This window comes from Gopherus flavomarginatus, chromosome 22 (genome assembly GCF_025201925.1).
Source record: "Gopherus flavomarginatus isolate rGopFla2 chromosome 22, rGopFla2.mat.asm, whole genome shotgun sequence".
NCBI classification, from domain to species: Eukaryota; Metazoa; Chordata; order Testudines; family Testudinidae; genus Gopherus; species Gopherus flavomarginatus.
The window spans coordinates 10,369,198-10,392,297 of NC_066638.1; the positions used below are offsets into that span (position 1 = coordinate 10,369,198).

Below are 23,100 nucleotides of genomic sequence, written 5' to 3' on the forward strand. Positions count from 1 at the left end.
GATACTGTCTGTGTATCCACGGACCCTAATGCCACGTTCTTATCTGTTGGCATAGACTAGTCATAATGATGGTAGTTTGGCTTCATAAATACAAATCCTGCTTCCAGGGAAAATCTGAATTTTGTAGTGGAAACTTGCGGATCCATTCATTGTAAGGTTAAAAAAGTACAATTTAGAGGCAGAGAAACAGTTGCCTTTGGGTATTTGAAAGAAGAAAATTTTATTTAGAAAGATGGAGAGAGCTTTCTTGGAACTTCGTTATGTGGACTCTGATTTCCTGAAAGAAAAGGGGGGTTTCCAGTAAGCAGGGTTTTAACAACCTTCAGCCAGCAACCAAATTTCAGTCTGTGGCCCAGTAATCCTTGTTCTGGATGTGACAATCTGGAAGTTAATAGGTTCTGGTTAGTTAGTAAACGTATAAATTTTACTTAAACTTTTCATAAAACATTGCTGGGGTCAATAATGAAATGCCATGTAAGTAGAAAGCCCAGCCAAGGAAAACGAGTGAATTATTTTAATGTAAATAATCTTTCTGTTCAAGAAACCAGAAACACCTCTCATGTTTTGGTAGTGGTTTTTGCTTTTTTAATTCAGCCTTCCTCTCTGACATGTCTCAGTTCCTAACTTTGAAACCTACTGCCCTTCAGTGATTAGTCTTTTACTTCTAGAAGTCTGAAGTTATTCCACCTCAATGTGATGATGTTTATTGGTGATAAGCAGCGGCTTCAAAACCAAACACTACATTTATAACTTTTCTTGCTTGGCTAGTGGGAACTGGGGAATCTTTAAACCCCCAGTTCCTTGGAAAATTGAGTTAATGGGGAAGTGAGCTCATAATAAAGTAGTATCTCTGGTCTTATTTTTGTGTTCTTAAAAAAGGTGTGTGCAGAACTTCAGCCCATTTAAATTTAATTTTAGCAATGTGCTAGTTACTGGGATGACCACTAAAGTATCAAGTGCCTATTACTGCATCAGGAAAAAGTTGTGTTTTCTGTATATATAAAGACGATCTGTGTCTTTAACCCTTCATTTCTGGTATGTTGATTGTCTTGTCTCCTAGCTGCTTTGTTTAAATGGAGAATCTCATGTCTGGTTCTTGTGGGCCAGGGGTCAGCAACCTCTGGCACATGGCTTGCCAGGGTAAGCACTCTGGTGGGCCGGGCCAATTTGTTTACCTGCCACATTGGCAGGTTCGGCCGATCGCGGCTCCCACTGGCCACGGTTCGCTGTCACAGGCCAATGCGGGTGGCGGGAAGCTGCAGCCAGCACATCCCTTACCCGCGCCACTTTCTGCCACCCCCGTTGGTCTGGGACGGCGAACCGTGGCCAGTGGGAGCCGCTTACCCTGGCGAGCTGCGTGCCAGAGGTTGCCAATCCCTGTAGTAGGCATTAGTGAACTAGGAAATCTGAATTGACAGTGAGAGATTTTAAACTAAAAGAACCTCAGCAACAGTGTCCACAAGGTACTGCCAACAGTTTGTGTCCAAGGGCTTGTCTGCAGGCTTGCAGCCTTTCATTGTAAGGGGACTTCAGGTATTTCACAGCTAATGCTATGTGGAGAGGCACAGAAGAATGAAGCTGCCAATAATTACCAGTTCCACTGATATCTGCTAACTGAGCCAAGGGGAAACTCCTAGCATGTTCCCCACAAGGCAGATTAATTTATGTATGTTCTAGTGGTCGTCTTACACACACAAAAAAGTACACATTAGCATATATGGAAAATAAGCATAGTGAGAACAAGCAGAGTCAAACCTAATTACAAATTGTGGACACAAGTCCCTGACTTTAAGCCCAGCAGAATGCAAGTCTTAAGCTTTGACCTGACTTCTACTGTTGCAAGGAATGCCTGTGAAAATTTGAAGCCTAACTCCTTTTCTTGATGCAGGGAGCTGAGGCAGCCTTTTACCATTCCCAATAGCATGAGAAAACAGAAAGCTGATTCTCCCATCTTCCGGTCAGAGCCTGGACTGAAGCATCTTCATGAACTTCCTTTGAAGATATGAGTGAAGATGACTGTTAGTTTCATGTATTGCTAGAACATCATTTAACAAAAGAAAATGCTATAATACCTTTGCAATATTTTGCTAGATATTTTAAACCAGATTACAAACAGAAACTAACATGTCCTTGATGGACTGTGGTGCCCTTATTTAAGTTTAACTATACCTCTACCTCAATACAATGCTCTCCTCAGGAGCCAAAAAATCTTACCACGTTATAGATAAAACTGCGTTCTATCGAACTTGCTTTGATCTGCGGGAGTGTGCAGCGCCGCCCCTCCAGAGCACTGCTTTACTGCATTATATCCAAATTTGTGTTATATCGGGGTAGAGGTGTACATCATTAAGAAATACTTCGTGAGGTCTTGGCAAAAGCAAAATCTGAGAAGTCACTATTCACTCTCTGGGCAGGATTTTGAGTGGAGCCTTTTTACTATTAGTAATGTTAATAACTGAATGTAAACATATAGTATGTTAACCAATGCACTGTAGCGTGTAACATTATATAATGTACTTTGGCATGTTAGTGGCCTAAACTGAATTGCTGACTTAACTTCTGGCTAAGAGAGGTGAAAACATTATCTATCTGCTATCTGCATTAGGGGAACTGTATTGGTATAATCACATCATGCAAAATTCCTTAATGTAGACAGGGTTTAAGTGCAGAAGACAGACAGTAATGATCATTGATAGGGAAAGTTGTGGCCTGTACAGAATTGCCTTGGCTGAGTTCTGAGGCTTTATAACTAGAGGGTTGGAGATCTGTCCTCAGGTACGGACTGTGGCACAGCTAATGGCATAAAGCAGATAGAACAAACAGCATTGCTTCAGTGGAACTTCCTGCAATGGTGATATTCAGGTATTAGTTCCTTATGTCCCTCTGGGGAAGAACATCATAGTGGACTCAAGCTGGTACTTATCAACGACTGTCACTGCCTGCTCTGTAGGTTGCTTTTTGTTGAGAGGAAGGTAGTTCATAGTTTTCACTGATGGCTGCCAACTTGTATCACAGTATCGGCTTCTCAAAGTCTTAAACACTGAGCTAGCCATGGAGGCCACTTCCAAGACTTTAAGCATTTTGGTTTTATAGATGCTACTTTATGGTGCATCTGTTATGTAGCTATATTGTTAAATGAGAGGAGGATACCTGAGTACCACTAACCTTAAGAACTGGAGCACTCTTGTAGTTTTGTTAACTGCAAATTATCCCCAGGATATCTTCTGTCCTCAATCTGTTTATCCATTTAGGGGGTGGGAAGGGGAAGTATTAGGTATGGAGTAAGAGAAAGGAGGAAATATTTGTCTAGGTGGGTGTACATTAAATGTTTAACCTGAGTGATTCACACACACGACCAGGCTCTTCCTGCTGGCTTTGTGGAGTGAATTTCCTTAATGGGAGATTTTAATTTTCCATGTTACTTTTCAAACAGAGGGCGTACTTAAATTTTAGACCCCTTTTAATCAGCATTCTAGCTGTCACTTCCACAGTGTGTCTGGTTACCTGCTCAAGTCAGGTTCATTACTTTCTTAAAGGCTGTTCATGACTTTTTGTCATGAGTATTCTTGTAATCAAAGCTGTACTGACCATGCACTTTTGATCTGTCAAGCCCTGGCAGCCATACAGGAACAGACCAAATGGTGAACGATTGCTATCGATGCCATTCAGCTAAAGGTTGAAGAAAATTCTTGCAAGTGCTTCTCTCATTCCTCCTACATCTTGCACCTTTTTGGTAGAGAAAGTGTTTGAGCATCAGCACTGTCTATGGGTTTATTGGCTTTATTTCTCTCAAGTACATGAAACTAAAAAATATATTTTCCTCATGTGAAAACATATCCTTCAACGACTGTTCCTAGATTATCTCAGCTGTTTGCAGTGTTCCCTAAGCCTCGTTTGCCTATTCCAGGAGAAAACTGCTAGGTAGGTAAGAGTCTATAAACGGCAGGTACCAGAGTTCTAGTATCAGAATGGGATGTTGAGTGACTTCATTTTTTCTCTCCTCAACATGGGTGAAGCCTCACTCCGGAGCAGCTGGTTTGGACAGAAGTTCTCGCGCAACAGGTGTGTAACGGCTCGAGCCGCGGTCCTAGTGTTGCTGTCAGAGGAATTTGGTTCTCTTCTACGTGCAGGCGGGCGAAGCGGCGGCCGAGCCGTTGCTCCGCCACGTGGGGAAGAGTTTGAGGCTAAAGCTTGTGGCAGTGAGACGGGTTTGAACGGCCTCCCGGTTCCTGTGGCGGCCGGGATCCAGGGCAGGCTCCTTTCCGCGGGGGAGGGGGGGCAGCTGCCTCCCCTCCCCCCAGTTCGTGGCTGCTGAGGGGGCTCGCGGGGCCCGGAGCTGGCGCTGAGTCACGGACGCTCCCGCCCAGCGCGCGGCAGTGGCGGGGTCGCTGGGGCCCCGCGGGTGGGGGAGGCGGCGCAGCCCCGCGCGCGCGCGCTCTGGAGAGAGGCGGGCCAGCGCCTGCCCTCCCCAGCGGACGCCGCCCGCGTGATCCGGGTGGGCGGCTTCACGGAATCCTACGGCGCAGGCGCAAAAGCCGCGTGCCCCCGGAAGTGCTCGCGGCGAGGCGGAAGCGAGGGGGCGGCGGGATGGAGTCGGAGTGGGAGCCCTGCGCTGAGTGCTCAGGTGGGGGAGGGGCCGGGGCTTGGCAGCCCCTGAGAGCGGGGGGCGGGGGCAGCTCCTAGACTCGACCCCCTCGCGCCAGGAGCCCCGGGCGGGGACTGTCCCGCCGAGACCCTCCCTGCCCCGCAGACCTTTCACTGCTGGGGGGGCCTCACGGACTCTCCTCCCGCCCCATGCCCCCCTAGGGCCTCCCGGTCCCCTCCCCACCCAGAGCCTCCAACCCCCGCCCCATGGCTCCCTCCCCATACAGAGCTCCCAACCCCTGCCCCAGAGAGACTCCCCTCATGGCCCCCAGCCCTTGCCCCGTGACCCCTATCCACCCAGAGCTCCCAACCCCTGCCCCAGAGAGACTCCCCTCATGGCCCCCAGCCCTTGCCCCGTGACCCCTATCCACCCAGAGCTCCCAACCCCTGCCCCAGAGAGACTCCCCTCATGGCCCCCAGCCCCAGAGAGACTCGCCCCGTGGCCCCTCCCTTCCCAGAACCCCATTGCCTCTAGCCCCACAGTTTGCTGCTTCCCCTGTGTCTCCCTATACCAACTCCTTCCCCTTCATTAGAGACCTCTTAATCCCTCCTTGTCTCCAGACCTTGTTTTCCCCCCGCATTTCCAGCACTGGGTTTGTGTGGGGAGGAGAGAGCCCTGTAGGGACTTTCCTACCCTGGGACATTTTGAATGAGGGAACTTCGTGCCCCCCAACTCTGGGAGCAGACACATTGCCCTATCCCTTGGTAATAGGAATGTGTCTGCAAGGTGGAACACTTCACAATCTGTTTTAAAATTATTCTTCCAAATGAGTGGGCCTGGACACATGGGAAAGCAGCTCTCATAAAACTTAGTGTGGGGTCTGTGGGGGAGGGGAGAAAAGGGATAAGGCCAGCTCTGAGGCCTGAAAGCAACTACAGCTCCACTCTTTGAAATGTCCTACCCTTTTCCTCCAGGATATGAAGTACTTCATGTTCTGTAGCCACCTCTGAGAATATGGTCACACATGGATTTTTAGTTATCTTAACTAACATGACTGTAAATTCTAGTGGACACAGCACAAAAATGTTTGTTTTTAACCCTAGGCTGCAGCCTAAATACAACTCGCAACAAATATTTGTACAAATATTTGTATAACTATCTTCTCAATGTGCTAAAAATTCAAGCGCAAAAATGCTTTGCTGTTTTTTGTCCCTTTTCAGTTCTTTGACAACCTGTGAATTATATAGAGTGAATTAAATGGAAACCAGTTCCCTGATTCCCCCACCTTCTCAGTCCTAGAAGGAGAGGATGCCCAGAGTGTTCTGTAGCTGCAGGGAGATCTGACAATGAAAGTGAAACATGTGCAATAGGAGTTCATCTCAGGTTGAAGGTCATCTGGAAACTCGCACACATGAGTGCTAGGGGCTTTCCAGTAAGAGTTCAGAAGTTAGACTCAGACCCTGAGATTAACTTTTAACAAAAAATCTTCTGACATTTAAACAAAACTACTTTTGGAAGGGCTGGGGTTGCGTGTCATGATATTATTTTTTTTTAATTCTTGGGGTTGGCAGCATTCGAATTGATCCTTTTTAAAAAGTGGTCAGTTAATTAAAAAAAAATGTTGAGTGAAAAGATGAGCTCTCCCTGCCCAAACACATCATCTGAGACCTAGGAGTAAATCATGAGATACTGAAGCATTCTCTAGTCTACAGCCCTACTAGGAAATCTTGTAACAACAGAAGTGAATATATTTAATGGAAACACTTGAAGTGTCCTGTTTTGGGGTTGAGGCCCTTTTGAGTCTATGGTGTTTAATATTAATCCATTAATAAACACACAAGCTATTTAAGTAATTGTCTTCCAACCTTGAAAAATGTTCCTATTCAGGCTTCCACAGTGATCTAACCTCTGCTGGAGTCTTTGCAAATTGCAGGACTTACTTATCTCCAAAGTGAGGAGGAATAATTTTGTTTCATTTTTATCATTTTAATTTAAATGCCAGCTGCAGGCTTTGTCAGTTTTAGCCATCTGAAAGAAGCAGCAAAGCAATGAGTCTGAGTCCACGAACAAAAAAAAAAAAGTTACTTTGTTTGATACAAGTGAGTCTTGTGAAGTGATTTTTTTGAGTCTAAATTCTTATTGTGGTTAGGTACTGTAGTATTTCCAGACAAACTTCAAAATGTGCCTTTAGAAAAGGGTAAAATAATCAGAGTATACCATCGTGTGCAAGATTAATTGGACCATTTTCAGACCTCCTGTAAGCCAGTACGACTCTCTTGACTTCAGTGAATTTGTACCCTTTAAATCAACTCTGGGTGTGGTCCAGTTCTTTCAAATTAATTATACAGGGACAGCATCATGTTAATTTTTGACCCAGTGCATAAATTTTGCACAAATAAGCTTTTAGGAAAACTATGATCAATAGAAATGTTCCCTTTTTTAAAAAAGTTTGAATGAAAAATGTTTTTTAAATAAATAAATTGTACAGTGGCTAAAACCAAACATTTTAGTCTTGTGCCTGAGGACCAGAAACTGAAGCTGACTAGAAGCAAATGTGAAAATGACTAGGCTCTCTATTATCCAAGCTATTATAAATGCAAACAGTAAGCAGTATAAATGGTAAAAAGTAAATTGGATTTCTACTATTGTTTTACTCATCTATGATGTTGGTGAGAAGCACTTTCTTGTAAATACATTTTTAATTCAAGAGCCCCTTTAATCTGAAGGAAGATTGCAAAAATACTGAGAGATGCCTAAATCATTGTGTTAAAAGTGTTTCCAATATGTACACTGAAATGGATTTCCTATTAGGAATCTTATAACCTAACCAGAATCTGATTGCCATAGTATGTGGAGGGAGGAAGTGCCAATGTTGTAAGAGTGTACTGCCCCTTGGTGGTGGACAGTCATCACTACATATTTTATAGACCTTTCATAATTTGTTTTAATTTACCTGATGATTTATCTAACATCTGTTTGAGGTTCATACCCTTACTGATAGCATAATGGGGTGAGGCAAAGGGACTTCCTGTACAAAACCAAGAAACTGGTTAGAAATACTGAACATTGATCAAAATTCACCTTTAATTTTGCATAAGATTTGACTTTTCTTCTATGAAGATTTTTTTTTTTTACCTTTGCCCCTTGTGTCCCTTTTCTATCCACCCTGGTGTTCTTGTGGTCCTGTGAGCAACACTTGATGGTGCTTTTTGTGTAAAGACATCCAAACCCATGCAACACTGTGTTCGCTGTCAATATGGTGGTTGTGGATTGCAGCTTTTTCTAGGCTTTGCTGCCTTCTGATAGAGGGTGTGCTGTGTGCTGCCAGAAACAGCCTTTTCTTATGGATTTATTTGAACCTTCTTGGCAAATTCATTTTAGGATTTTTTAAATATCCAAAGTGGTGATAAACATTAGGGGCAAAAAATATCTTATGTTCTTTAATAGGATTTACAGCTGTGAATGTGCTTTAATAGAATGTATAGCTAGGCTGAAATCCCCCTCCATAATAAATTATAACTTCATGATTCGGTATTATATTCCCCATGTTTATTACTTTGCTGCTGTAAATATTTAGGAGGGACAAAGGCATATGAGCAAAACCAAAAGTTTTGTGCGTGAGAAAACAGGAAGCATGGGCTAATGGTTAAAGCCTAGAACTCAGACTCAGCATATTTAGGTTCTTATTCTTGGTTTGGCCACTGGCCTGCTCTGTGTCCTTGAGCGAGTCACTTTACTTCTCTTTCTCCTTTCTGCCCATCTGTGAAATGAAGATAATGCCACTTTATCTCACAAGGTGTTTTGAGACCTAATTTCTGAAAGTATGTGAAGTGCTTTGAACTCTTTGTGTGTATTATAGAAAGCTGAATCAGTAAAATTACAGAGTGGAGAGCAGAGTGTGAACCTACAGGAAGCCTAGCACCTACCATTTCTCAAAGCAAGAAGGCATTAAGGGCTATGAGGGCTGAGGAAAGACTCATGTTATCCTAAAGCTCCCTAGAGAACAGCGTAGCAGATCTGGATTGCTTAGCTGCCTTCCATGGCCATGAGTCTGTTCTGATCATATCTCAGGAGTGGGCAGACTTTGTGGCCCGAGGGCCACATCTGGGTATGGAAATTGTATGATGGGCCATGAATGCTCATGAAATTGGGTTGGGGCTCGGGAGGGGGTGCGGGCTCGGGTGGGGCCAGAAATGAGTTTAGGGTGCAGGAGGGGGCTCTGGGCAGGGGATTTGGGGTACAGGAGGGGGCTCCAGGCTGGGACCGAGGGGAGTTTGGAGGACAGGTGAGGGATCAGGACTGGGGCACAGGGTTGGAGCGGGGCACAGGGTTGGAGCAGCTCCCAGATGCAGTGGCATGTCCCCCTTCTGGCTCCTACACAGAGGCATGGCCAAGCAGCTCTGCGCATTGCCCTGTCCACAGGCGCCGCCCCTGCAGCTCCCATTGGCCATGGTTCCTGGCCAGTGGGAGCTGTGGGGGCAACATACAGAGCCCCCTGGCTGCCCCTACATGTAGGAGCCGGAGGAGGGACATGCCGCTGTTTCCAGGAGCTTTGTGGAGCAGGGCTAACCCCTGACCCCGCTCCCTGGCTGGAGCACCGGAGTGGGACAAACCCTGGACCCTGCTCCCCGACGGGAGGTTGAGGGCCAGATTAAAACGTCTGAAGGGCCGGATGCGTCCCCAGGCCATAGTTTGCCCACCTCTGTCATATCTGCTCCGGAAATGTCAGCCCGGAATACTAAGGTGTGTGTTAAACTGGCTTAAATCCCCTAGTTAAGGTAGGGGGAGATAAGAGTCCCCTTAGCATATGTCATTTGCCTGAGTCAAGCAGATGCCCTCACTCTAGTGAGCAGGAACACCGTCCAGAGCATTAGAAGAGCAGTGAGAGAACAGAGCTCTCTAAATAGGTCAGGACAATGATTTCTTTGTTCTGTGGAGGGCTTAAGTGGTAGGTGTGAGACACTGAGAGGGGATGCTAGCCATCACCTTGCAACGGTCAGTGAATTCAATGATGTTGTCAGTGAATTCAATGATGTTGGAAGGGTTGGTTTCATAGACCTAAAGGCTGAAGTTTTCTGCTTCTCCAGAACAAATACAGGATGACCAATGGGAGCTGTGGGGGCGGCACTTGGGGTGACAGTGTGCGGAGTGCCCTGGCTGCCCCTAAATGTAGGAGCCGGAGGGGGGGCATGCCACTGTTTCCGGAAGTCATAGCACGTGCCCGCAGAGCGTATCCTACTCCCCGGCTGGAGCGTGGGAGCAGGGCAAGCCCCAGACCCTGCTCCCCAGTAGGAGCTTGAGAGCTAGATTAAATCAGCGGGTGAGCTGGATGTGGCCCATGGGCCATAGTTTACCCACTCCCCTTCTACGGTGTCCCCTGAACCATGGTCTCTTCCAGAAGGAACATTCTTCAAGTTTACAGCCTCAGGTTTAGGAAGGAAGTACTGTTGGCCAGTAAGTAAAGATCTGTAACTTACAAACATAGCTGAATCCTGCAATACCTCTTTGTGTCCCTGAGCTCTGTGTTTAATTCAGGTTTCAAAAGCCAGAGAGAGAATTTTCCCTGCCGAAAGCAGCAGTGACCCACTGAGGCAACTTCCAAAGTCATGATGAAGCTGATGAATAGAAAAGACCCCTATGTTCGAGAGGTCATCCGGTTTGCAGTGTGTTGCAGAGCCCTGACACTTGTGCTCCAGGCAAGTCTCCTAATGAACACAAGACATTGTACTAAATGTAATATACTACTTCAGAGTTTCCTTTTCAGTACTGCAGGATGTGTTGTGAGCTATCACAATCTTCCTGATTGTAATTGGACTTCTCCTGCAGAGGCCTACAAGCGGCATCTGGGAAGTCATCTTGCTGTCAAATAGAAGTTTGACAGGGTTAATTTATTTTTAAATTAAAAATGTTGTGTGAATTCACTGCTGTTGCAAGGGGCTGTATTGACACTTCTGTAGACTGAAGTCCCCTGTTTATCCACAAAACAGGTACATCAATCTTCCCACGCAAACAATTCCCAAGTCTCAAGCCTAGAGGCACTATCTCTAGACATGAGGACATCTCCGTGCTCATGGCTAGGGCTCTATCAAATTTATGGTCCATTTTGGTCAATTTCATAGTGATAGGATTTTAAAAATTATAAATTTCATGATTTCAGATATTTAAATCTGAAATTTCATGGGGTTGTAACTGATGGGGTCCTGACCTAACTGTGAAGGCAGCAGTGCAGAAGTAAGGATGGCATGGTATGGTATTGCCACCCTTACTTCTGCATTTCTGCTGCTTGCAGGGCACTGTCTTCAGAACTGGGCACCTGGCCAGCAGCTGCTGCTCACCGGCCACCCAGCTCTGAAGGCAGTGCAGAAGGGTGGCAATACTGTGACTCCACTACAGTAACCTTGCAAAAAAAAAGACCCTCTTTTGGGTTGAGACCCCCCAGTTTGAGAAACGCTGGTTTCCCCTGTGAAATTTGTGTAGTATAGGATAAAAGTACACAAAAGACCAGATTTTCTGGGGGGATACCAGATTTCATGGTCCATGATGCATTTTTCATGACCGTGAATTTGGTAGGGCCCTACTCATGGCCCATTCATTCCTTAGTGTGTCTGCTGAGACTGTCAACAAGGAACCCAGCAGTTTTGGCTTTTGTGAAGTGAAACCAGTCTAACTGCGAAAGAGATTTAGCACCACCAAACAGCCAACGGATAGTAACAACTTTTGGTCTCTACTGGGTTGGTTTGGATTTGAGCAATCATCTGAGAGATGAAAGGCTCCACGTGAGATGAAAAGGTCTGTCAAGCCAGCCAGTTTCCTAGTAATGTAGGTTTCTCTGTAAAGCATCAACATTTATTTTTTTTAATTACAGTTTAAATGCAGCTTCCCCCTCCCTTTTTTTTTTCTGTTCTCCTTCCCCTGTTAGCACCAACACTGACATAATTGTACAAGGGACACCCCTAATTCCTCGTTTGAAGCTTCAGGACTGCTCAGTCAGATGCATGACTTTCATCTGGCTGGTTATTACAGTGCTTTAAAATGTAGACCATAGCCTCTTGAGCTTTCTGTTTTTCTCTCATCTGTTAAAACATGGTCCATGCCGCAGACTCACAAAGGGAGTTTGTTGGGAGTCGCATTCACCTTTCTAATATGAAGGTCAGGGGACTCCTTTGTGTCAGTTCCAACAGCAGCATGCTAAGCTAAGCAGCAGAGACAATGGGAGTGTGATCTAGTGGCTGGAAAAGGGGCCTGGGCACTGCATTAACCTGCTGTGTGACATAAGTATGACGTCCCCCTGTGCCTCAGTTTCCCCATATATAAAGTGGGGGTCAAAATGTCTATCTCACCAGTGGAGGGGGAGGAGGTTGTGAAACAATCGTTGTAAAATATCAGAGGGGTAGCCGTGTTAGTCTGGATCTGTAAAAGCAATAGAGAGTCCTGTGGCACCATATAGACTAACAGACATATTGTAGCATGAGTGAATACTCACTTCGTCAGATGCACGTCATTGTAAAGCAGTTTGAGAGGTTTAGATGGAAGGTGCTATCATAGTACATTCACTAGTACATACAGCGTTAGAGCTGTTCTGGAGTAGAAATGAGTAAACTGTGCTTCATAGCTAGCTACAGAATCACAGCCATTACAGTAAGAAAAGACCTGCTGATTCATCTCCATTTCCCACCTCCTGCACCACAGAGGTTAATGCAGGATTTGGATTTTTCCCTGCATATTTTCCAGAGCATTGTCTGGTCTAGATTTGAATGTTACAAGTGAGTCTCTCGTGAAAACCCAAATATGTTGTAGTCTAATAGGTCTTACCATCTTGAACCTTTTCCCGATACTCAAGGTATGCTACGCTGCTAAAAAAAAAGTGTATTTTAAATCAGGATAGCTAACCAACATTCACTAACTTGGGCTAAAAGAGCAGCGAAGACATGTCAGCTCAGATTACCATCTCGAGCTGAAACCCATTGGGAGCCTGGCATTGAACTTGAGCTGCTAATAGGTTTCTTTGCAGTGTAAGCATACCCTTAGCCTGCATTTCTTGACTTCTACTTATGCTTTCTTCTTGGAGTTAACACTTGGAATCCCTGGAGTCCTCCTCCTACTTGGGACTCCATTTGACTGTCTTCAGTGTGGGAAGTCGCATAGGATGCTTGGTTAATTTTAGTTCTCTCCCTCTCTCTTCCAGGCCCTGTTTAACTTCTTGATCCCGGATCATGCAGCAGATGCCTTCTCTCCTCCCCGCCTGTCAGAACCCAGTCTCTGTGACTGGTTGTCAGAATGGCTGTTGGGGGGCTTATCACACTGGGATGCAGAGCACTTCCTGTTCATAGCTGAGCATGGCTACCTGTATGAGCACAACTTCGCCTTCTTCCCAGTGTACCCCCTCAGTGTGCGAGCCATGGCAGAGGTCACACTGTGGCCCCTGCAAGGGCTGCTGTGTTTACGGAGCCGCCTGCTCTTGTCAGCGGTGCTTTTAAATTCTCTCCTCTCAGTCCTGGCAGCTGCTGTCCTCTATGAGCTGGGGTGTGCGGTGCTACGATGTCGCAGGATGGCCTTCCTCTCTGCTGTCCTCTTCTGCCTCACCCCCGCCAATGTGTTCATGACAGCCGCTTACTCAGAAAGCATGTTTGCTTTCCTGGTGTTCAGTGCCATGCTGCAGCTGGAGAAAGGGCAGAGCTGGACCAGCGGACTGCTCTTCTCCCTTGCTGCTGGTGTGCGCTCCAACGGGGTGATCAACACTGGCTTCCTCATCTATTCCCAGAGTAAAGACCTTGCCCTCCAACTCCAGGCAGGTGCCTGGACTGTAATGAAGCTGCCTCAGGTCTGGAGACGACTCCTCCGATTTGCAGCTTCAGTGGTTCTGATATCTGCTGGGGTCTTTTTCCCTTTTGCTTTGTTTCAGTCCTATGCCTACTTGAGATTCTGCAATCCTGATGCCAGCTCTGAACATGCAGTTCCCAGGCCGCTATTGCAGCTGGCTGTGGATAAGGGGTATCGTCTAGCAGCCATGAATGAGATGAAACCTGTGTGGTGCTCCCAGGGGCTCCCTGTGGTCTATTCTTACATTCAAGATGTTTACTGGAATGTGGGCTTTCTAAGGTACTTTGAGCTTAAACAGGTACCCAACTTCCTGCTAGCTGTGCCGGTTACTGTGCTGGGCTCTTGGGCCACCTGGTTCTACCTCACTGCAAATCCCCAATACTGCTTAATGCTTGGCCTAGTGAGAAGAAAGAAGGAAGCAAGGAAAGGAGAGGACTCTGATAAGCCAATGGATGGATTTTGCTGCTCCAGTGTCTTCGTTTACATGGTCCATGCCATGGCTCTTCTGGCCTTCGGAATCCTCTGCATGCATGTGCAGGTGAGACATTTGAAGCAGCATATGGCAGTGGTGTCTTTAAAGGAATTTAATGCTGGGGGTGAGGTGGTAGATTGACAGCCATGGAGATGGAAGTTGTCTAGCCACAGCACAAGGACAGGGGCAGTGCAAGAGTCTTCTCTTAGCACATCTCATCCTGCTCTGTAGGAACCACTTCCAGGTCAGGGATGATTCTTCAGTTTCCCTGGCCATTTAGTTCCTTTTCTTTCATTAAGACTGCCCAAAAGGAGGCCCATTAGGTGTCAAGTGTGTTGGGGAGACTTGTCCAGTAGGAACTACCGGCTTGTTTCACTTTGGCCACTTATCTAATAGATGGTATTTTAACATGCTTATCGCCGGGACAGCAAAGTGCTGCTAGTCAGCTGTCAGGGGGTAAAGACTTTGGGTCACTACTGCGTTGGGCTGGACTTGTACTGGTGACCTGGAGGTGAAAAGCTCTGTAACCTTGTACCAGTTGCTTGAAGTGTTTCAAGACTACTTAAAACGTGGCTAGTGGCAGTAGAAAGTTGGGGATTCCAGAACCCCCAGATGCAGGTCATGAAGCATTAAATAAAAACTCAGGTAGAGGAGGTTCTCTCTCTCTCTCTCTTTTCCCCTGCCTCCCAATGTATGAGCAGGACGATTCCTTCTGGAGTCTGTCCTCTCTCACTTGAAATCCTGTTAAGTAACCTCTCCAGTCTCTGACATTGTTCTGCCAGGTCCCCAGCAGATCTATGGGTGTCAATGTTTGCATGTGTTCAGCAGGCAGGGATTAGTGGAGAATGTCTCTGGATTCCTCCTATGTGCTGGTAGTCTGTCCCTCCAATTACTCTAGAGCCTTCAGGGTTCTGGAGGGTTACAGGACATACATCAGGGTTGGGCAAACTTTTTGGCCTGAGGGCCGCATCTGGATATGGAAATTGTTTGACAAGCCATGAATGCACACAAAATTTGGGGTTGGGTTGCAGGATGGGGTGAGGGCTCTGGTTGGGGGTGTGGGCTCTGGCATGGGGCCAGAAATGAGGAGTTCAGAGTGCAGGAGGGGGGTCCAGGCTGAGGCAGGGGATTGGGGTGCAGGGGTGTGTGTGTGTGAGGGCTCTGGAGTGGGGGCTCTGGAGTGGGGCTGGGTATGAGGGGTTGGGGGTGCAGGAGGGTGCTCCAGGCTGGGACCTAGGGGTTCAGATGGTGGGAGTAGGTCAGGGTGCGGGAAGGGGTCAGAGGTGCAGGCTCCAGGTGGTGCTTACCTCAAGCAGCTCCTGGAAGCAGCAGCATGTCCCTTCTCCGTCTCCTATGCAGAGGCGTGGCCAGGCAGTTCCGCGTGCTGCCCTGTCCGCAGCCCCATTGGCCTCAGTTCCCAGCTAACGGGAGCCGTGGAGGCGGCGCTTGGGGCAGGGTCAGTGTGCGGAGCCCCCTGGTTGCCCCTATGTGTAGGAGCTGGAGGAGGAACATGCTTCCAGGAGCTGCGTGAAGCCATGGCATGGGCAGAGCGGGGTAAGTGCCTGACCTTGCTCCCTGTCTGGAGCCCTGGAGCAGGGCACGCTCTGGACCCTGCTACCCGGTGGGAGCTCGAGGGCTGGATTAAAACGTCTGAAGGGTTGGATGTGGCCCCTGGGCTGTAGTTTGCCTACCCCTGACATACATGCTAGAGAGGATGCCATGGAACCACAGGATTAACTCAGTCCTTTATTCTTCACAGGAGACAAACTGCTGCCATTCAATTTAGTATATGGGTGGGGGCGGGGTTCTTGTCACTTTCAAGAAGTTGTTTGCTGTGTTAGAGAGTTAGAGAGTGGGTGAGGTAATATCTTATATTGCACTAACTTCTTTCCAGAAGAGCAAAGGGAGTTGTTTTAGGCCATTGTTTCCCCTCTCCACACTGTTCTGCAGAGTGCTGTGTACCAGCTAGCTGTTGCTGTCATCCGCAGAGATGGTTGCATTTTAGTGATGCTGCATGCATAGAATTTGTAAAGTGCTTTGGGATCCTTTGAGGTGTAAGGCTCTTCATAAATGTAAAATAGTCGTCTTCTTATTTAGGGTTTGGCTCTCTCATTTTCCTTGTGGAAGATAGCAAGATTCAAGTCTTCGCAGTAGCTCTGCTGAGGAATAGGGCCCTCTAGGGGTTTTAGGAGAGATTTCTGCAGAGCTGTGGCAAGTAAACTGTTTCTGTGTTTTTCTGTAACCTGGAGGTTAGTTGCCTGCTTTCACAACATCGTTATAAACATAACCCTGAGCTGAGAGGCTTTTATTTCATATTATTTTATAATAATAATTTCTAGCACCATAAAGTGGGTCTGTATTTCACTCCAATTTGTCTGAGGCAGATAGATTGCACCTTTCATTCCTCAGAATCAGGGTCACTTAGTCACTGGCACATAATTAATGTGCTTTCCCCCCACCCCCTTGTTGTTTTCAGGTTGTAACCAGGTTCCTAGGCTCATCTACACCAGTCTTGTACTGGTTCTCTGCTCATCTGCTTCAGGACTATGAACCTTTGCTGTGGAAAGAAGGAGCTGCTATCCAGACTGCAGCATCCCTCTCCGAGAAGCCCAGTGTAGGCAGCTCTTTTCCTGGAGCGTTCAGAAAAGGGATTTCTGAAAACCCCATCGTGAAATTACTGCTGAACTGGAGAATAAGTTCCCCGCTCACCAAATGCATTCTGGGATACTTCCTGTCTTACTGGCTGCTGGGGCTGATCCTACACTGCAACTTCCTGCCTTGGACATAGTTAGAGTTTGAGAACATGTGTTTGTGATGGACCTGCTAATGGGAACAGAATCACTGCTCAGAATAGAAACTCTTTTTTAAACTTGACAGAAGTGAATTGATGCTACTATCTTTGTTTTTATTTCCAACGACATACAGAGCCCTCAATATGTGCACATGACTCTGTGCTCTTACTGCTGTAAACTTCATCCTTCCTCATTCCATTCTCCCCCTACAATTTTTCACCATTACTGGTTGTATGATGGCTGAAATCTAATCTGTAAACTCTTTGGGGTGGCGGTTGTCTTTTTATTCTTATGTCTTCTGTCTTTACCATAATTAATAATTGTCCAGTGAAATGAGTTATAGGCCTGTTTAAGATTATAGGTTACGTTATAGTTGACATGTCTATCTGCAGAATACAAATTGGGGTTCTGAGGTGGTGGAGAAACTCAAGGAAGCATCCTCTAGCTCTCAGTGAGAAGCTTTCCTAGTGTGCTCCTCTTTCTGTAGGAGCACCTGAGCATCATAGCCCTTTCTGCATCATAGAGAACAGGTGAAGTCACAAAGGAGTTGGCTAGAGAGGTCCCTAGGGAAAGTTGTTAGAGGTTCTCAAGCTAGGGCATGTGGAAATTCACAAGGGTGTATCAGAGTGTTTGAATGTTGTCAGTAAAGTTTGTGGACTTTACGAGAGTCACTTCCCCCACCCCCCAAATAAAAAGGCATCTCTAGCTTTGGGAAATTTGAGAACTGCCTAGGGTGGGTAGGAGAGTCAGTGTGATAGGGCCTACAGTTTGGAGAGTACTGTGGGGAAGTTGGACATCGAGGAAAGGAAATAAACGTTCCTGTTTACTTCATTAAATAGGGGAGAGTTGCCCTCTAGTTACAGCAGGGCAGAGGGACTCAGGTCTGAATCCTGTTTCCAGTTCTGCTGTTGACTTAGAAGTCGCTTGCTCTTTATGCCCTGATTCTACTCTCTCTCAAAATGCAGACAGTGCGACTTCCCCCTCTCACCAAAGGATTGTGAAGTTTGTTTAATGACTGTGTGAAGATCTTTTATAGAAGGCACTAAAGAAGGGTAAAGCATATACTGTTTTTAGCTTAAACAGAATAAGCTAATTGTAAATGTGGTAGTCTCCAGCTATCCAAGCTTCTGATTAGATAAAGGTTTTGGAGATACATCTACACAGCAAGCAGAATGGCGTGGCAGTAAGTCTGTAAAGCCGACCTAATTTTGTAGTGAAGACATACCCTCAGTCAGAGCTTGGGTCTACAGACTCAGGGCTCATGCTGCAGTGCTCAAAATGACTTCAGAGCCCAAGCTCCCACCTGAGCCTGAATGTCTATACAGCTACTTTAACACTGCAGCATGAGCTCTCTGAGCCCAATTCTGTAGACCCAGGCTCTGCTGCTGGTTTCTGCTTGCCATGTAGACATACTCTGGGTGTCCCCTGAGACGTCTGGTTCTACAGTATGTAAGTATAGTACGTACACACTCTCTCTCTCTCTCTCTTTCCCTTTCCTCCTTTGACAGTAGCTTTTTGTAGCTGGACACCTTGGTTTAAATCCTGCTTGCAGCAGGTCATAACAGCAAATTAATTTGGAAGATTTCTCTGAGGTGGTGGCAGTTGTCACCCCTTCAATTCCAGAAGGGACAGACTTACCTGCATTCTGGAATATACCTAACATCCCACACAGCAGTAGGCTAATGAGGCAAACATAGCTGATAATGAGACTTTAAAAACAAACATACCCTGAAACTCTCCAGCTAACTGGAAGAGGCTGTAGTGAGTTTTTCCAAAACAGCCACAGCATCCTGCATGCTGCCACTGAAATCAATTGAATTCTGCGGAGATCTGTCTGCAAAGATCTGCTTGTGGGATTGAGTCCATATTTTCGAGCCTGTAGAAGGCAAGTGTGTCTTCAGTGTTTAAAAGCTTTGCTTTCCCTCAATGAAAATTCTGCTGACGTTTTAGTCAGACTTTGCACTGGTGAATAAGAATAAAGATTAAACTTAAAACTCCAAATAAAACAGTGAGTTTTATTATTATTATTATTTTAAAACCTGTTGTAATTTTAGTATCTCTCTGGTTATCAAAACTCGTAAACTGAACCCATTTCAGTCTCTGAGACACAAGAGGTCGTGCAACACACACAGAGTAGCAGCACTCTTTAGTGGGGACAGAGGGCTACAGACATTCATAAAACTACAGGAATCTAAGCCTGAGCATAAGGCCCCGACTGCCAGCCAACACCCAGGAGGCTGCTTCATGCCTACACACAGCAGCAGTGTCTTACGTTGCTGATGCCATTTCAGTAATTGCTTGCATGGGTTGACACTTCCTGGACTCCAGCTGGTGTTGCTTCAGGCTTTGCTGACCCTGGTTATTGCTGTGAAGGGGGAAGAGGCTCCTTATTGCATCACCCAGACTCAGGCCAATGGAACTTGTATCCTGAGTGTGGGAGATCTCTTGAACATGTTTCTCCCCTGACTAATGTGTGATCCATGTCTTCGTCACTCATTTCCCAAAGCTGCTAGAGAACTGAATGGACCTTGAATCCTGACCATACACAGCTGTGAAATTTTAAATGTAAGAGGCCAAATTCTGTGCTTATTTCCACACTATCCAATTCTGCTGATTTTGGATGAAACTTTGAGGCCAAATAATTTAACCATCAGTTCATTAATATCACAGTGGGCTGTGCCCTTTACCTACCCACTTCCACAATAGATGATAAAAATGTCACACAATAGATGGTAAAAACATCAAAGAGAAACTGACAGAAATAGCAACCACAAATATAGTAGGGATGTGACTCAAACTGCCCAGCAGGGAGTTGATTCAGCCTGTGTTACCCTTGCTGCCATATGTACCTTATGGCTGTAGAGAAGGCTTTATCCCGATGCACCTCCAGTCCATTTCTGAGTGTTTCTGCTGCTGCATTATTCCCTATATCCATGCTCTTCACCATTTGATTATCTAGGTAGCAGGACATGTTCTATCCTTAATTTCTTTTATTGATTTTCATCAAAGCCAGGACACTGAAGTTTGGACCAGGTCAATAGTGATCAAAAATGGTTACAGTCTTGAGGGTGTTTTGAGACTTATATATGAAATAAGTATGATCTCAATCTGATGCCAAGCGGTAGAAGTATCCCGCCTCTCACCCAGAGAGCGGAAGGATTGAGTGAGCCAGGCAGACTGAACTCTCCTTGTTTGCCTTTGGGTGGTCCCTCCATCAGAGAGATGAAACATGGTGTAGGTTAGGGAAATTTAACCTATCCTGTGGATAAACAGAGGCCTTCAGTTTCCGGGCTTGTCAGCTCACCAACTTCCACCAGCACTAATCACGGCAAACATTTAGAAAATAATAAAACAATTTGACTTGTTACTGTTTGCTTGTTTAGGTCTGTGATTATTTGCGGGAGCTACGGTTATGCTGGGTCTATAAGGGGAAAGTGTCTAGTGGGAGGTGAGCTACAACTGGCTTGAAATTGTGACCATCACCCAAGTGGCTGTTACAGCCTAATTAGAAAAGGGCACGCACGCTAGTGGTGGTGATGGTGGGAACTAGGGTTGTACTGTGAGAGTTGTTATAATGGGGTTTGAGCCGAGCGAATGCGTTTGTACTGTAATGGTGTTATGGTTTGAATAGGGCTGCAAGTTGATGGTCCAGTGGCTAGCCACAAGGAATGTTATACTGTGCTGGTGGTTATGGGAGTAGAGGGTGAGTGGGGCTATGGGGTCTTGTGATGGGTTACATAAAGGATGGTGGGGTGAAGGGTACTGTGTAGCATTGCAGGATTAGAAATGAGTGTTTAGGGGGGCAGAAGTTATGAAGAGTTGTGGGATATGGGGTTTTGAGGGTTGGGGATTAGGAGTGAGTGGAATTTGGGGAAATCTGGTTTATAAGAATGTTATGGGTTTAAAAGAAAAGGGGGGAGTCTCGGGGGACTGCAGGGCAGGCTTCTAGCCATGTGGGAGGTGGTGTGGCTGAGACAGTTGTGAAGTTATGAGGTTTAAGAGATTTGGGAGAATGTGGTGGTCAGGATGAAGGGTTATTGGGGAGTTTGTGGGGTGTCACTGATTTTTTGGGGGAGTGGGATTTGTGGGGCTTTGATAGTGGGGTTGAGGTGTGTAGAGAGCTAATGAATATAGAGGCAAGGGGATTCAGGTGCTGTAGTATTCAAGGTGGGGATTGGGGAGCTATGCGGTTGTTATGGATTTAGAGAGCAGGAGTTTGGGTCTGTGGTATTGGGATGGGGGCCTGTGGGGGTGTTAGGTTTAGAAGGCATGGGGATTTGACTGGAGGTGTTAGGTTTGGGGGCTGAGGAGGCTATGGAGGTGTGTAGTGTTAGGTTTAGAGGTGAGGGAGCTTGGGACTGGAGGTACTATGGGTAATGGTGTAAGGGACCGTTTGAGTGAGGTAGTAGAGGTTGAAGGGGTAAGGGTGTTACAGGGCTAAGGAAGAGTGGGGTGCTGTGCTATTGGGGTGAGGGTCAGGCTGTGGAAGAAGTGATGGTTTAGGGTGAGAGGGTTTGGGGATTGGGGGCTGTGGAGGATGATGCTTTAGGGTGTGAGGGGCTTTAGGGTGTGGGGGGCTGTGGGGTGTGAGGGCAGGGGGCAAAGGAGGTTCGGGGGCTGAGGAGGGTGATGGTTTAGGTATGAATTGGCATTAGGGGCTGTTGAGTGTGAGGGAGAGGGGGCAGAGGAGGTTGGGGAGATGGCTTGGGGTTAGGGTGTGAACGGGTTTGGAGACTGGGGGGGTGCAGGCTATGAGGTGATGGGTTAGGGTGTGAGGGGGTTGGGGGGTTCAGGCTGTGGGGTGATGGGTTTAGGATGTGATGGAGGTGGGGGTGCTGGGGGGTTTGGGCTGTGGGGTGATAGGTTAGAGTGTGAGGGGTTGTGGGGTTTGGGCTGTCGGGTGATGGGTTAGAGTGTGAGGGAGTTTGGGGGCTGTGGAGGGTTTGCAATGATGGATAAGGGGGTGGGAGGGAGCTGCAGAACTGTGGGGTGATGGGTGAGGGAGATGAAAGGGGTGGGTGAGGGGGTTGGGGGGCTGTGGGGTGATGGGTGAGAGTGGTGATGGGTGAGGGGGTTAAGGGCTATGGGGTGAAGGAGTGGGGGTTGGGGGGCTGTGGGGTGATGGGTGAGGGGGGTTGAAGGGGGTGAGGGGGTGGGGGGTTGAAGGGGGGTGATGGGTGAGGGGGTTGGGGGCTGTGGGGTGAAGAGTGAGAGTGGTGAGGGGGGTTAAGGGCTGTGGGGTGAAGGAGTGGGGGTTGGAGGGTTGAAGGGGGTGATGGGTGAGAGTGTGGGGGTTGGGGGGTGATGGGTGAGGGGGGTTAAGGGCTGTGGGGTGAAGGAGTGGGGGTTGGAGGGTTGAAGGGGGGTGGTGTGGGGGCTGTGGGGTGATGAGTGAGAGTGGTGATGGGTGAGGGGGGTTAAGGGCTGTGGGGTGAAGGAGTGGGGGTTGGGGGGCTGTGGGGTGATGGGTGAGGGGGGTTGAAGGGGGTGAGGGGGGTGGGGGGTTGAAGGGGGGTGATGGGTGAGGGGGATTGAAGGGCTGTGGGGTGAAGGAGTGGGGATTGGAGGGTTGAAGGGAGGTGGTGTGGGGGCTGTGGGGTGATGGGTGAGGGGGGTTGAAGGGGGGTGATGGGTGAGGGGGATTGAAGGGCTGTGGGGTGAAGGAGTGGGGGTTGGAGGGTCGAAGGGGGGTGGTGTGGGGGCTGTGGGGTGATGGGTGAGGGGGGTTGAAGGGGGGTGATGGGTGAGAGGGTTGGGGGGCTGTGGGGTGATGGGTGAGGGGGGTTAAGGGCTGTGGGGTGAAGGAGTGGGGGTTGGAGGGTCGAAGGGGGGTGGTGTGGGGGCTGTGGGGTGATGGGTGAGGGGGGTTGAAGGGGGGTGATGGGTGAGGGGGGTTAAGGGCTGTGGGGTGAAGGAGTGGGGGTTGGAGGGTTGAAGGGGGGTGGTGTGGGGGCTGTGGGGTGATGGGTGAGAGTGGTGATGGGTGAGGGGGGTTAAGGGCTGTGGGGTGAAGGAGTGGGGGTTGGGGGGCTGTGGGGTGATGGGTGAGGGGGGTTGAAGGGGGTTGGGGGGTTGAAGGCGGGGTTGGGGGGCTGGGGGGTGATGGGTGAGGGGGGTTGAAGGGGGGTGATGGGTGAGGGGGTTAAGGGCTGTGGGGTGAAGGAGTGGGGGTTGGGGGGTTGAAGGGGGGTGGTGTGGGGGCTGTGGGGTGATGGGTGAGGGGGGTTAAGGGCTGTGGGGTGAAGGAGTGGGGGTTGGAGGGTTGAAGGGGGGTGGTGTGGGGGCTGTGGGGTGATGGGTGAGGGGGGTTGAAGGGGGGTGATGGGTGAGGGGGGTTAAGGGCTGTGGGGTGAAGGAGTGGGGGTTGGAGGGTTGAAGGGGGGTGGTGTGGGGGCTGTGGGGTGATGGGTGAGAGTGGTGATGGGTGAGGG

General features: G+C 47.8%; 1 protein-coding gene and 1 long non-coding RNA gene across 3 annotated transcripts; one reads left to right on the top strand and one right to left on the bottom strand.

The window, feature by feature from the left end:
• Positions 1-195: 195 nt before the first annotated feature.
• On the bottom strand, positions 196-4,179 carry LOC127039000 (uncharacterized). The gene is made up of 2 exons (XR_007770849.1): positions 3,166-4,179; positions 196-381 (listed from the first exon to the last, which is right to left on the bottom strand). It is a non-coding gene; the product is annotated as an uncharacterized LOC127039000 (long non-coding RNA).
• A 365-nt stretch (positions 4,180-4,544) lies between these two features.
• Positions 4,545-16,933, top strand: PIGV (phosphatidylinositol glycan anchor biosynthesis class V). 2 transcript variants are annotated; one of them, XM_050932030.1, is made up of 5 exons: positions 4,577-4,624; positions 9,984-10,039; positions 10,121-10,281; positions 12,771-13,943; positions 16,354-16,933. In XM_050932030.1, exons 3-5 carry the CDS (start codon positions 10,192-10,194, stop codon positions 16,663-16,665), a joined length of 1,575 nt encoding a protein of 524 aa, XP_050787987.1. In that variant the 5' UTR covers positions 4,577-4,624; positions 9,984-10,039; positions 10,121-10,191; the 3' UTR covers positions 16,666-16,933. The 2 variants fall into 2 exon arrangements, with proteins under 2 accessions (XP_050787986.1, XP_050787987.1); XM_050932029.1 differs by lacking the exon at positions 9,984-10,039 and having other exon boundaries at positions 4,545-4,624.
• Positions 16,934-23,100: the final 6,167 nt, after the last annotated feature.

Excerpts from the sequence above, each read along its gene's own strand:
- PIGV (XM_050932029.1), top strand. The coding sequence starts at position 10,192 with ATGATGAAGCTGATGAATAGAAAAGACCCCTATGTTCGAGAGGTCATC. Across the intron at positions 10,282-12,770 it reads CCCTGACACTTGTGCTCCAG|GCCCTGTTTAACTTCTTGAT; the intron begins GCAAGTCTCCTA and ends TCTCTCTTCCAG. Across the intron at positions 13,944-16,353 it reads TCCTCTGCATGCATGTGCAG|GTTGTAACCAGGTTCCTAGG; the intron begins GTGAGACATTTG and ends TGTTGTTTTCAG.